At 39.8% G+C, this 15,376-nt stretch overlaps 1 protein-coding gene across 10 annotated transcripts in view; it reads right to left on the reverse strand.

The window, feature by feature from the left end:
• Positions 1 to 15,376, reverse strand: part of LOC138939392 (protein unc-13 homolog B-like) — a 161,152-nt gene that overhangs the window by 138,988 nt on the left and 6,788 nt on the right. For 3 of the 10 annotated variants that reach the window (XM_070307130.1, XM_070307126.1, XM_070307128.1), the window contains exons 1-4: positions 9,706 to 9,939; positions 7,826 to 7,855; positions 5,490 to 5,592; positions 4,484 to 4,718 (exon numbers count right to left, since the gene is read on the reverse strand). In XM_070307130.1, coding sequence (XP_070163231.1) covers positions 4,484 to 4,718; positions 5,490 to 5,592; positions 7,826 to 7,855; positions 9,706 to 9,739 — 402 coding nt within the window. In that variant the 5' untranslated portion in view covers positions 9,740 to 9,939. Of the gene's footprint in view, positions 1 to 4,483; positions 4,719 to 5,489; positions 5,593 to 6,388; positions 7,327 to 7,825; positions 7,856 to 9,705; positions 9,941 to 15,376 lie in introns of those variants that run through there. The other 7 variants (XM_070307122.1, XM_070307123.1, XM_070307125.1 and 4 more) reach the window with 6 other exon arrangements.

Genomic DNA, 15,376 nt, shown 5'->3' on the forward strand with positions numbered 1-15,376 from the left:
GATTCTGTTCTTGACACGCGCGCCGGGGATGCTCGATCACGTGTCTGAGATCGCGACATGATAGGATCGAGGAGACGATTCCGGCAAAGAAGAAGGAGAGTCGAAGGGAAGGAAAAGCCTAAGACGGCTTGTGCGATCGATCGACAACCCCTTCTCGTCTCCACGACGTTTTTTCCCTTCTCCCTACCCGCCAACCCGTTCCTAAAAGTACGATCGTCCATCAGTCTGAAATTCTCCATGGATCACCAAGATGATCCCGGGATCCGTTTTCCATCAGCTGGTTTTCGAGCCATCGTAGCCACCGCTGTTACTTTTCTCACACGTTACACATGACGGATAAACGCGCAGGTCATTTTTCTGCCGCCTCTTTCTCGCCGCTACTATGTAAATTGACGGTGGTCTCGTTCTTGTTTCCCCGGGTTATAGCGGAAAATGTCAGGGAGCCACTTAAACGGGCCGTCGATTGATTTTTCCGGCGACCGTTAAGGCCGAGGTAGAAAAGAATCTAGGTTGTTGTTGTGGCCGTTGCGAGTGTATGTATAAGAGAGAGAGAGAGAGAGAGAGAGAGAGAGAGATTCGAGTCGTTAATGAAAATGCAAATCACGAAAAATAAATCGCCCGTGACGAAAAGCCCGGTTTGAATGAGGGAATCCATCTCTCTTCAGACAGAGCCGAATAAAATCAAAAAAGTCGCGCGAGATGCTCGCGCGACGCGCTATTAATCAACGTCTCGCGGATTAAAGCCGCGGCGCGGAGACGAGACGAGGGCTCGCAAGTGCTAAATCAGCTACCGGATAACATGTCGACGTGAAATCTTCCATATGCGAGTCGTCGGGAAATTTCACTACTACCGTAATACCGAATCGCTCCAACGACGACGACGACGACGACGATGAGACACGAAAGGACCGAAAGCGCACGTTGACAGAAACGCTGTCAAGCCTGTGTGTCAGTAACACGCGCACTCGACGCTGTCAACATGGGAGAATAAGACATCATTGGATCCTAACGGATTATGATTTGTGTTTCGATTAATAGCGGCCAGGCTGCAATTATTCCATACGACCGGACAGCTGTCATTTCTAAATGTTTATCAAATCGTATATAAACCTCGCGTGTTGTTTTATGAATAATTTAAGCAACAAGTATGACCGAAATTGTTCTTCTCGCTACACGAAAAAGCAATCTGACCTGGCGCATTGGTACTTGAAGGCTCGTTTATCTCATTTCGCCGCGTATCTCCCTATGTTTCTCATCATCGTCGAGCATCATGGTTTGTATCATCTTCATCATCTCTATTGTTAGTCATCTTTCATCCGTTCTGCTCCGAGGTTGTATAGCTTTTCGCATGTGTGTTGTCTTTTCGTCGCGCTTGCTTTCTCAGTCCTTTTTACACACGTGTGCACATGTACTACATCGTCTCTTTTTCTCTTTTCCACATCGACGCTTTATCTTCGCTGAATGTCAGCGTTTTTGGAGCGCAAAGTTCGTCAATCGCCCGTCCAGAAATGTGGAAGGACGATTTATAGTGTGATTTGTAGATTCTCTCTCATTGTTGCCACAATCGCGCCGTTTAAAACGGAAAACCGAGTGAAAGAACTTTGTGAGAACGTCTTGACGCATCGTCTCTCTCCCTCTTTCGTCGCTAAATAAAAGGCAAGGACGTCGCTTTTGTATTCGCGCATTCGCGAATCATAGATCACACGGTCATCAGCTTCTGATCTCGCACCAAAGAGTAATGTAATATTTCACAGGCTCACGAAGAAGCAAGAACGTAATGGATACGGGGTATAAGATGTATAAAATTGCCGTGCAAATACCGTGGATGTGAATGAGGGATCGTTAGCGTGGCGAGAGTCTCTTTTCCGAGGATCATGCCGGGTAAACGTCGTCTCGTATCAGGTTTCTTTCGAGCGAGGAAAAAACGCGAAAGCCGAATGAATTTTTCGTCAAGGTCGTTGCCTTTTCTAAAGCTCGCTTGCATATGCGCACGCAGCATAATGTCGTCGTAAACCTACGGCCGACTACGTGCGCCCACTCGATGATCCGGCTTCCCCAAACGTTTCATTGAGCGTCGCGATTTGGCCGCGTGCCAAGTGACGTCACGAGCAAAAGAGGTTCCGGGTATTGCCGTTATACTGATGGCAATGCCGTGATCGAAAACGACGGGGGATGATAGGGAACGATACCGCGACGCTGTGATTTCGATCTGTGATTTTCGAATGAGAAAGAGAAAGAAAACGTACAAATGCGAGTTTAAATCTTTAAGTAAAAGATTTTAACTAAAAATATTGATCTTTTTTAGAGATTTATCTTTTAAAGATAAAATTTTTTCCCTCCCTCCGCATTTTTTTCTATTAAATTTTCGATCGTCAAAAAGGAAGGCTCTTCTAAATTGCGCCACCATAATTTTCCAGATCAGTTCTGACAAAGAGTTTTATAAAAGCTCTGCAAAAGGGACATTTGAAAAGTTATACCAGTAGTCCAGAGCGTACCTAAAAGCAAAGTTCTCACACGTGACCAAATTGTACCCTATTCAAAATAATTTTAATCTCTAATTTAATTTGTTCGATTCTCCGAAAGATGCTGTAGGTGCATTTCGTGCGGAAAAAGCAAACAAGTCTACTTGACTTTAGTCATTTTCTTTCATTGTTTCTCGATGCCATTTTATATTTCTATTCACACACATTTTTTGACATATACAATATATATCCTTCCACACACACAAATTATCTCTATCCATAAATTGAAAACATTTATTATTATGTCCGAGATTTTGATAAAACAATGTGTAGAAAATGGCATATTTTAACTAAAAATTTTTCCGTACAAGAAAGTTTTTATCCAATTTATGATAATGAGATCGATAATGAGATCGTGCTGTCACAAGAAGAACAACAAGAAATTGACTTTAAGATACTCGGGCGGTCGTCCGGGAATCTGAATAACAATCAAGAAGAAGGAACAAAAGAAACGGAGAATTGCTTCTTCGTTTCCGGGTCGCGCATGAGTAACTCTTGTCTAGACGCGTTTAAAAGAATGACTGTGAGCCCTCCAAAGAGTTATTATTCTCGCCAGGGAAAGGGTGATTTCATCGAATAAGTGAATACCTCGCATTTCTTTATCTCGGCCTTGAGATAAAGCATTTAAATCATTAAAAGAAATTCACGAAAATTCATTTTTATCACCATACAGCCGTGCGGTCGAGCGTGTTTCGAAAATGAAGATAAGAGGATAAAGGAAGGGAAATCGTAGGAAAAGAAATCCCGATTCGAGAACCTCGAAAGGTATATTGTAAGGTACAAGGGTGAAAAGGGAATAGACCTTAATCTCGTTCGAATATCTCGCAAATCTTCGCTCTAGTGGAAAGGATCTATCCAAGCGCATCAATTTGCCGTATGAGTCGCCAAGTGAAATGTAATTTGTGTTACGCGAACTGACATTCCCAAATTCTGACGCCCTGCGTTTCGAGATCCTGGGAGAAATTAGGTCCTCCGTGGCTGCTATTAATATCTAATTATGCACGCTAATTATGAGCGCATCGTAAATGAGAGAGAGAGAGAGAGAGAAAGGGAGAGAATAAAGTAAATCGCCATCTCTGTTGTAGTAACCGCGCTGCTTGCTCACATCAGCAACGTAAATTACGCGCTATTGTTAATCACCATATTCGACGCACGGTACTCCACATTCGCGCGTGATTGCGTCCGTGAAAATACACGGCGAATTAAAGGATGTCAGTATCGGTGGAAAATGATCACCGTCGTGTCACTTTCGCAAATTCAATTTGTACGCGCGCAACATAATATACCGGTTGAATTGCCCTCGCGAGATCGGTCACGCATCGGACGTGACGTCGATTGATTGCATGACGTTCTCTCCGTTCTGTGGTCCTCTTCCCTCTGTTCGCTTTTAGATTTATAGCGCGTTGCGAGGAAAAAAGAAGGATAAAAAATCATCCGAGATTTACCAGCGTAATAGAGGGCTATGATGACCGACATTAACCGAAGAATGATGCGTGACGGAAGATCGACGGTTATTCCACCGAAAATCGACGGATGATCGTAACGCGCTAGATAGTAATTGATTTTGGTCCCCCTTCGATGAGCAAACACTCGTCGAATTTCATTTCACGTGTGAAGCCACGCTAGCTTCTAAAAGGAGGTTGACGAGGACGTGCCCGGAGAAAGAGTGAGCGGATTCTGCGAAAGATCGTTACATGCAGAGAATGCTTAAGAATCGTTCGTTATTCGACGTACGTTGTTCGATTTTTTTTTTAATGGCTTATCTCTACGGCAGGAAATAAATGCAGGCGAGACGAGATGTGTCTCGGCTGTATCGAATTATTGCGGATCATAAGGAATACTTGTTGCTGTTGCTTACAACGCAGAGTAACATGGCAATTATTCGCGCAAATATGTTAATTTCAATCGCATTGGTGTACTATTTTAGTGTATAAAACGAATGTATGAGAGAGTTGGTGTACCGTGTCAGTGATGATGTCTGGTTGTGTGTTGCTGTTGGTGTCACGCATATCAAACGATGTGTGTCGTTCAAAATGCTGTACCTCTGTATGATTTAAGTTGCACTGATTTCTCGTTACCTCGTTCATATAGGACACTTCTGACAGTGGGATATAGTAGTAGCCGAGAAAACGGTCCCACAAGAATCCCTTGCACCATACTTCCACCACGAGTCCAGCATTCATGTCATTCGTTTCACTGCGTAACAAACAAAGTTCCATTAATTTCAGCGAGATCACAAAGAAAATTGTTACGCTGTGAAATAAATAATTATGCTTTTTCCAACTTTTATATAGTGTAGATTAAACGTTCAAAATTTAACAGCCAAGAACTTGCTAGCGTCAAACGAACGAGCCAAGATCAGAGATAATATATCTTCACATAATATTGGAATGGTCGGCATTGAACAGCGAGCATCAAACAATCTCTTTTAATCCGCGAGCCAATTTTACATCATTTAAAAAATCTTTTTCTTCCTCTGGTAATTAATTTAACAATTCATTAAAAAAAAAAAATCGATAACATTTCATACAAAGGGAGAGTTTGTCAAACTGAAGCTTAATAATGCCATATTATGAAAAAGAAACACGTTTCTTCCTTCGTAATTTCATCGAAAATTGTTATGCGACCCTTGGCTTCGTTCGGAAAATTCGCGACCGATCGCGACAGACCAGGATTGATTTTGTCCGCGTCGAATTGGAGTCCCGTTAAATAAAACCGTGATTAGTTTCAGATTTTGTTAGATGCGCACAAATTACTAGCTGTCCTAGATATTTTACTACCGGTGCGCACGCGATAGTTTGCAATGTTTTCGAAGGGTGCATAGTAACAAGAGTGCCCCATAGTAACCATATGAGAATTTTTAAACTGAAACACGTTCAACTTGATAAAAATTTTCACGAATCCTCTCTCATACTCTACATTCTTGTATTTAACAAACATTTCTGTGAGACCAATTATCGAACTTACAAGAGGAAATCTTGTTCCCAGCATGGATTGGCCCCTTTCACAGTGACTGTCGTTGACTTTACATTTTGTAACTTCAACGTTACGTAGGAGTTGAACTGCTCCGCTGAAATTTAGAACATTCAATAATATATGTTTTAGCCAACTAGTTAGAATAAACAGATATTTTTTACTACTTATAATATACAAGCGAAATATGTATTGTTATACATAGGGTGTCCCCAATTTAAATGGCAAAACTTCAAGAGCGTGTAGAGGACCGAAAAACTAAGACAAGAAGTCCTTTAGAGGTTTACTCGTTTTTGCTCCATTTTAGAGAAAATCGCAAAAATTCAATCTCTCATCGTCAGTTGCTCTCTTGAGTTGATTGGCACCGAATAAACTTTCCGCTTCAAGGTTCCTTACATATGTAAACACTTGATGTTATCCTTTACGGTGCCAATCAATTCAAGAGAGCAATTAAGAGACCGAATCATAGATGCGGTGCACCAAATATCACTGGAACAATGTCTAGCTGCAATTAATGATGTCAGTGCTAATGATGTAATGCTTGCATTGCTGCAAGAGGGCAACATTTTGAACAATATCTGCATTAAATAAATGATAACATAAATAAAATGTAAATAAATAAGTAAAAAAACGAAAACTTGTTTTGTTACTTTTTTTGTGATTTTCTCCAAAATGGAGCAAAAATGATCAAACCTCTAAAGGATTTTCTATCTTAGCTTATCGGTCCCCTACACGCTCCTGAAGTTTTGCCATTTAAATTGGGGACACCCTGTATTTATTATTATTTTATCTATTACAATCGTTTAAAGCGTCTCAATTAAGATAAATCATATTTATTATTTAGAATAAAATTACGTGAAACACATTTATCGTAATTTTAATCTTTTATAAACCTGTAATGTTAGCGAATGAGATCGTTTCGTCTGTGATTTAAGAGCAATGTTTGTGATAGCATCTTCACGGTTTATACGTCGGAGAATAAGGGGACGGGGAGGAACTGTATACTATTAAGTTGGAACAAGTTCCGCCCATTGCATCTACTATACATGCTCTCAACTGCACGCCTTCGATAAGTCGCGCAAAAAGTAGAAGCGAGGTTTTACGACTCGCGACACAATGTTTCGGGCACGGTTGTGCGTCACCCTCGACATTTTACTTTACGAGCCACGAAATTGTCTCCGAGCGACCGGCGAAATATGTTCAAGGGTCGCGTTCCATGCCTGACTTTGGTAGCGCATCCACACGCCGAACCCAACGGAGAATTCGGGCTATTAATAAAAAATCAGATGCGACATAAATAGAGCTTAGCGAAACGTGAAAGTAACGCGCAGCCTCTCTTCAGCTGAGAGGCTACTAGATATGGAACAAATCGAATTCGTCGTATACAGGATAAGAATAAAAGTCCCGACGATATATTATACATACCCGTATTCTTATAAACGAGAAACGCAAAGGATTACCGTAAATGTGAAAACGTACTATTAACTTTGATGAAGTTTGTTCGTCATAAAGAGAGAGTTGTTCATAATATGAATGAATGCAGGATCGGTGGATTGAATAAATAAATTCATAAAACTAGATGCTTTTAACGTTCGCGATGCGAGTGTAGACGTTATCGTTACTTCAATCTTGCAACATTGCGTGGAATAATGGTCTTTATATGTCCATTCTGTACAATGGCATGCACGTGACGCGCGTAGTTGGATATTAAAAAAGCACAATATAAACGCAAAAGTACGAGGACTGCCAAGGTTATGCGCTCGTCATCGTAGAAAATATTGAACAATATTAAGGTATTAATCGGCTGCGCGTATGAGATAAATTTAATGGATTTATGACAAAATTTATAAGCTCCTTTTAAAAATTTTTCAGATTTAAAAAATTTTTTTTTTTTTTTTTTTTTTAACCGTGTGTGAAATAATTTATAAAATTTCTAGTAAATAAAAGATAGAAACACGTACAAAGTATTATTTTAGATTTCGAAAAAGTTCCTTTATGTCTTCGTATAGAAAAATTATTTCGGTATAACTGAAACATCATAACATTCTGCTTGAGAAATCACATAATCTGAAACTTGGAACTGTTCCAATCGCACGGGATGCAATAAATTGTTTGCGGATTTTAGAAGCAAAGCGTGAGTAAGAGCTTTGATTTCGCGGCTTGTCTCAATCCCGATTCTGAGTACACACGCGATTACGCACGCGATAATATTTCGCTCGTATATAAGTTTGAGGGCAACCGGGGAACAATTCAACTAAATAAATGAACCCTGAAATTTCCATCTTCGTAAGACGTAACATTCCTTATTTTTTTTGCCACATAATACGAACCATCCTCGCAGACGAACCGCGCCTTCTTCACTGCAACAGAGAGAATAAAAAAGGGATTATACAAATTGTAAGTCTTGGAAAAATTACGAAAAATATATTTGCGTTTAAGCAATCTTAAAATCGTACAATTTAAGAGTAAATTGCTGTGACCAAAAAAATATTTATCGATTAGCTCGTTCCCGCGACTGTGTGTACGCGTATCGACGATTACATTCTACCTATTTAACGGTATTTATTGAATTATCGGGCTATGTAATTACTTGGATCGATTACGTTTAATAAGATTTAAATATGCATAAAGGTCAAGCGATGTAAAATCACTCGCACGCTCGGTAATTATCTTTGATAAACATCACACGCGTATGAACTTTGAAATTGAAGTTCCTCCGCGAAGAAAATTTAACTCGCGTGGTATATACCTTTGTCGCGTGGTATTACCCGCTCCGTGCATTCTCTCTATCGACTTTTTCGTCAATTATTTATAAACGTCGCATCCTGCAAACACATTACGGATTTACGATTTACGTAACGCGAATAAGTAAAAAGCGAGTCGGCTATTACGCGATCCATCGAAGAAAGTTTGACAAGTTTTCAGTTTTTATAATAAACAGTTTAATGAATAGGTCACGGAAGAACTTTGCCTATAGGAACGTATATCCGCCGTCATGTCGGCAGCGATTTAAAGCAATGACCTGTGCTAATAAATGCCGGATAATTTGTGTATCGGGAGCCTGTACGAGTAACTACCCTTAGAGGATTAATCTCCGGCGCCGCAAGGAGATACGGTAACATCCATAGCGATGATGCATATCTAACAATTGATTGGGGGAAGGGGGGAGGGGGGGGGGTTCGATGCAGTGATGATAAAACGGGTCAGCCGTGTATCCGCAAGTCACAGTTCATAGAAGACTTTTTTTCCGTTCCGCGAACGAACGTGTTATTTTTTCCGCTCGACACAGACACGCCTTTCTATTTTGGGCGAGCTTACATCGCGCGCGATTAATTAAGAGAGAGAGAGAGAGAGAGAGAGAGAGAGAGAAAGAGAAATGAGAGTATGCGGCGACAGAGGAATATTCTAGTCGCCGAGATATAAAATTGTCAGCCACAGGAATGAACTAACGCTGATGTCGTGCAAACAGGAGGGAACCCTACGGTCGACCTATAATGCCCGAGAGTAGTGAATCGACTATTACATCCGCTTCTGGTAACCGAAGAGGGGTCGAGCGCGGTTGCCTTACACATTGACAGTCTCTCCCTCTCTCTCCTTCTATCTTTTTTTTCTCTTCCTTCGTCTCTTTCTAAAAATAAACTCCTTGATAAATGAATTACTCTCACACACATGCACTTATTTAAAAATAATTGAACTCATACAGGGTACGCTTATTTAGCTGCGTTAACGCTTTGGCAGCCGGCCAGTTACGATTGAAATCCGATATGCAGCGTGAAAACTGTGGGGGAAACGCCAATATTAAATCGACTTTAAGAACGTTTCAATAAAGCGCGAATGGCGGCGCATATCGAGCACACTATACTTCGATACTTGGTAATTAATTTCGACGAAACACAAGCATATTTCTAATATTTAATCACATCCGGATTTTATGATATCGCTATGAACTGTCACGCCATTAACAGTGCAAAAGCCTTCGACATACAGAAAATGTGCAACGGTTTAAAGTAAAACAAAGCGTCGTATCAAAGCTATATTGCGCGAAATTGATAGCTCGGGGCGCGCCAATGATATAGGTAACGGTAGACATAAGAGGATGCTCGTTTGTGTATATATGTATATGTGTATGTGTATGCGTAGGCAGATGCATGGCAAAAGAAAAGTGAAACACAATGACGTCAGCTTTAACGCTTCAGTTGCGATCTTTTACCTTCGAACAACTCGAGACAATGGACGTCCGGCATATGAATACCGTGCCAAGACCGTGGTATCGTTGTGTCTCACACGCTCGCGCGCGTACTCATGAAATTCACCCTCTTCTGGCGCACTTCCATGTGCACGTAAATGCGTCTTTCTATAGCACGTACACGTGCGGAGGACAAGCACCACGTATAGGTGACACAACGCTTACTTTTCATCCTGCGGCAGTTTCCTTCGGTGACGACGTTGCTACGCCGTGAAAACGGATGCAGAACGATAGGTGACAGACAGGAGGGAGGGTAAACGGGGTGGAAAAACCGGGAGGGAGAGCACGCGTTATATGCGCAAGTGGTTATTTATAGGCCAGGCCGATATTAAAAGCAATATTTACGCGATACGCGTAAATGCGATATCTTATCGCGCCTTATCAAGGTGTCGTGTAGATCCCTTCAGAGATGACCAACGTATATTTCTCTTTCCTAAAGCCAATCCCTTACCCTGCATGATATCCCAGTATAAATGAATCTGCCGACGACCCTTCTCCCTCGACCTCTGTATCCCGCTCTATGACATACTTAGCCATAGTGCACGCCCGCGTTTGTGGAAAAAAAAAAGAAAGAATATATTCTTTAAATATTTTTCTTGTCCAAAAATATTTGCAAGATATTTCTTAGAGAATATTGGCTCTCTCGAGTTACTCTCAAAGCAATATTCTCGCTTCGTATCGCTCCTTCAGGGAAAAGATTGGCTTTACTTTATCGATTATTATTTTGTTATAAAATATCGTATCAATTTGAATGGATTTATTGGCGTTATGTAAGAAAATTAAAAGACAGACTTGGAGTCTGATAAATTTTATCGTGTCTGCTCATGTGTTACGCTCGTACTTGGCCAACTATTCTCTATGTTTAGTTATGTCTTCAATTAATCATTTTCTTTGCGACACGTCGTAACGAGATCTCTTCTGAATGTATAATTAAAAATCGCAAGAAGCGCGAAAAAAAGAAAAAAACTTTTACATACGAACGGATTATAGAGAGAGAAGAAAGAGGACGGTACTAAAGTCGATTAAACCCTACAAGAGAGTCTCTATCCAGGTTGTAGGTAAGTGCGCAGCTGGCGCAAATGCGAGATCTCTTAATGAAGCAAATCGAGAGGCGTTTCGAAATTCTATGGAATCGCTTAATGCAGATAGTCTAATAAACTTTAGATCGGATCGCTTTAGAATAGAATTTTGAAAAAAAATATTTTCACAGTATTCTACTGTGTAGTAAATGAAAACGTTCGCACATTATGCATGAAATATCGTATGCATCATCGTCAACATATGAATCACCGTGCCAATTCCGCGCCGCGGTCCACGAATTATCGATTATACATTTTCGATAAAAGTCAGAGGCGCGAGGCACACAGAAATGGGACTTTATCGAGTATTTTAAGAGGGGAAAAGAATAATATCATCATCATAAATCAGATTTGAAAGCATTCTCGATGTTTCCGGACGCCGAATACACGCGAGGGTGATAAGATAAACCATGCACGTGATTATCACGCGACACACGGATTTTCCAGAATCCCACTGTCGCAAACGTATGGTCATTGCGATGAATTTGAAGAAGAACTATCGTTATCATGATTCAATCTCGACTATGTAAAGGTATTTAATCTTTAGTTTCGCAAATACACACAAATGTTAAAATAGAATACTCATTTTCTCTCTGTTAAAACGATAAAAGTTTTAAATTTTAACTCCTGAGATTTAATATCGAGTACTGTATCAGTACTGTAGGGGAATAAAAACAACTTTATACAACGTATAAAGATAATTTCTGAATAAAATATCATTGTTTTCGCAAATTATAATGCAAATCTGCCAATCGATTTTTTGGTTTCTAAAATTACGATCTTCCTCAAAGTCGATTGAATTACTAATTAAGATCTCTTATCTTTTTTCGTTTAAGGTGCACTAGCATTCTTAAAAAGCCGATAAAAATAATCAAATGACACAATCGAGAAAATTACATGTTATAAATTTATGAATAAAAAAAATATAATTTCTAATATAACAATGCAGGAAATTCAAACCAACATTGCCATCTTATCTGATGTATAATGATCTGAATAATCTTATCTGATAAATATTTTATATTATCGTGCGCAATATGAATATGAACTTTTTGGATGCCATTATATAATGAGTAAATTCAAACTTGTTCGAGCGTTAAATAATCATTGCATTTTTTTTTCATTTTTTTATATATACCCCTTTGTGGATTAATTAATGCAAGTTCATTCCAGTTACCGCGATGAGACTTTGCACCAAGATAAGAATATAATAAACACTCCAATATTTATGTTAAAGGAAATGTGTCCGATATTATCGCGGTGATGTAACATTTTTTTTCTCAAGCGGGTCTTGCGAATTACGAGCGACGGAGCCGCGCGAGATGTAATTAACAGATTACGCGTTAGCGGACTTCAAACTAACGTAAATCTCCTACCGATAAATCTGAAGCTTCTGTCGGATTACTATTTCGTTAAGTCGGCGTGTACATAGTGCGCTACATCTCTCCCTCTGTCTCTCTACATGCTCGGATTTGATATATTTACTGTGTGGAACTCTACACATCAGAATAATTGAGAGGGTTCCGGTAGAGAAGAAAATTCACGTCGTAACAACTCGCGTATATTATCTTCCTTACTTGTACTAATTACTTGTAACAAGGAATATGTATATCTAATCGATTAGCAGCCGAAAATTCTACTGTCTCTATCTATACAAGAATGCAGAAAACTCAATAATATATTTAATAATCCGATTTATTCTTATAACTTATAGTTGCGATAAAAATAGATCATTCTCGTTAATGATTTATTCTACGCGGCGCATTAACCCTGCGGAGGGGCGACGAACAACGTCGGCTTTGCCAAAGTTTGGCCTCACGTCCGATAATTCCTTCGATAATATTGTTTTCGCGCATAATTAACTCCGTGGGCAGAGCGCGCGTGGCATCGATGTGCGCCTCTCTGTGTACGTCCCCTCTGTCACGAAATTTTCGTCAGACGAAGCGTTCCCCTAATAACCGTTCCCCGATAATCGACACGATGACAGCGATGCGACCGCACGAAAATGCGCACCACGCTGGACGAAAATTATTGCAGGAGATGGGGACGAGAAGATGTGGAATTTCCTTTGGCGTGTCCTGACGTCAGAGAGCGAACGACACCATCATCCGCCGGGACGAATTATTAATACCCACGCTGTGCGAATCGTATTCGCGCGGAAGCGACAGGCGGAAAGTTTCTGTCGCCGGCCGGATCACGGCGCGACATTTATACGGTGGCCGGTATTAATGCAGCAATGCCTGCGCATATTATAAAATCCCCGCGACTATCAGGGTATATTACATGTTTACTATTACCGGTACTCGTTGTCAATAAAATCGGCTTAGCGGCGAGGTTTCCTATCAACTATCCGTCGATAGAGAGCACCGCGCGCGGATTTTCCGGCGATCTTTTATCGGAAAATAGAAGAGAAAAAAAAAATAGAGAAGAGAAGGATCGGGAAAACTGTGTGTCCGAGGACTCGACCTCTACTCGATAATCCGAACTATTGCATTTTTCCCCACCCGCGTTAGAGTTCAAAAACCCCTATTTATTATGACGATGCCAGTATCCCTTAGATAGCTTCACGAATTCCCGGTGGAAACTCGTGGTATTGGATTCCGATCCCCTCTAAACGTAAAACGTACTAGTTACACAACAATGAACGATAGAAAATGGAGATGGATTGCATCGAGTAAAATCAAGTAAATTCATACATGATTTAATAAGCTGTATAAGAATTTGGATGACCAGAGTTATGGTTAATTTTCAAAAGACAAAATTTTCCAAGTAGTATGAAAGCTCTTATAAAATAATATTTTAAACAATAATACGATAAATAATAATTGATAATCTATTCTTTATTTAAAAATTTTCTTTTCGGGCTGCGATGTCATTAACACGATTGATTTGCCTCAAAAATATACTCACAATAATGATGTCTTCGTGTGACGATATCTATACCATAATGATATCATTGAGCATCAGATAAAAACTGGATAGATATAAAAACATGAACATAACAAGAATTACATCAGTAACTCGTAAATACTATTAACACCATTATTCCAGCGTAAATCTTGTATCATCGAGTTTCGAAGTTTTTCGCACAAACCATCGCTCTTGCTCGTCATCAATAAACACTTGTTTGAGATATCTACTCTTGCGATCAATTCTGGTATATCGGCGTCGCTGTACACAAAGTGCCGGCAGCTATCTGCAGGGGGTCGATCAAAGCGTTCCAAAAGTTTATTCCGGCCGAATCCACACCATTCTTCGGAAAGCATCAGAATATTCGTTATTACAATGTTTGTAATGCCCTTTAAAAGTTCTTTACACCTTCTTTCGTCCTTCGCTAAACTCCAACGAGTTGCAGCAAACCCGAACTTAAAAGCTCGAAGGACTCGATTATTATTAGAGGAAAGCTTTCGAGAACATCGTCCGAGAACGCTGGTTATCGGAGCGAGAAGCACAGAGTACATACAAGCTGCCCGATAACCCTTTAACTTTAACAAAATCGCAAAAATTTTCGTTCGATAAACGAAACCTTCATCGGCTCGGAAAAGTGGCTCTCGTTCACCGAGGTGCGAGAAACGCAAGCAAAAAGTAGCGCTCGCCGTTTTTCACCATCAATAATCGCGCATGGATTCGCGCAGAATATGACGTTTATATGATAAAGATTTCTACTCGGTCAGAAATTATTATTTACTACACAAGCTCGTTACTTTTCTTCCGAAAAAGTAGCTATCGCTAATAAAACAAATGTTCCGTTCTATCGAAAATATAAACTAATTCTTATGTATACAAAGAGAAATTAATAGGTTATTCGTATAAATACAAATTCGGTTAATCGCTCGAAGTTTCGCGTACATCGATAAATTGTTAAAGTGACTTTGCTTCGGTCTTCGCAGTCTTGAGTGATGGTCAAGTTTCAGCAGCGGCTAACTATACTTCGCACTGCTTGAAATACCGACACGATAAAGGGAAACTTTTGTCCCGAGCAAGTTACATTTCTTCCGCTGTGTATCCTATTTTCCTCGTAAAATGTTTAGAAACTAATACTAACACCCACTTTTTATAGTTTATATATATATATATATATATATATATATATATATATATATAGAATCATATTATACAACTTGTAAAAGCTCCATGATGCCTGAATAATCGTCGTTCTCTTCTTATTTTAAGTTTTAGTATCTATATAAAAAAAAAAGTACATGGCTATTGTTGCTATAAATACGAATATTCGTGTTGCTTAGTATGTGAACGGAAATAAGTAAAATATTTTAGGAGAATATTTTAGAGGAGGATGCTGGTTTCGAGGAAATGCTGGAAGAATCTCGTTTCCGTACGCGGATAAGATCAACCTTCGTTTGCGAATGGCGACGGCGGTGGTTTCCGTGTCTGATAACGTTTCCTCTTTCTTCTCCTCTAAGGGAAACTACTCGCACGGACGCTTATATATATATATATATATATATATATATATATATATATATGTATGTACGAGGAACGGATGAGCATATGTGCGGATTAAAGTGCGCTAGACTACCGCAAATCGTCCATCGAAA

The sequence above is a fragment of the Polyergus mexicanus genome, unplaced genomic scaffold, assembly GCF_030449975.1.
Source record: "Polyergus mexicanus isolate NDT 795.1 unplaced genomic scaffold, iyPolMexi1.0 SCAF_14, whole genome shotgun sequence".
In the NCBI taxonomy this organism is placed as follows: domain Eukaryota; kingdom Metazoa; phylum Arthropoda; class Insecta; order Hymenoptera; family Formicidae; genus Polyergus; species Polyergus mexicanus.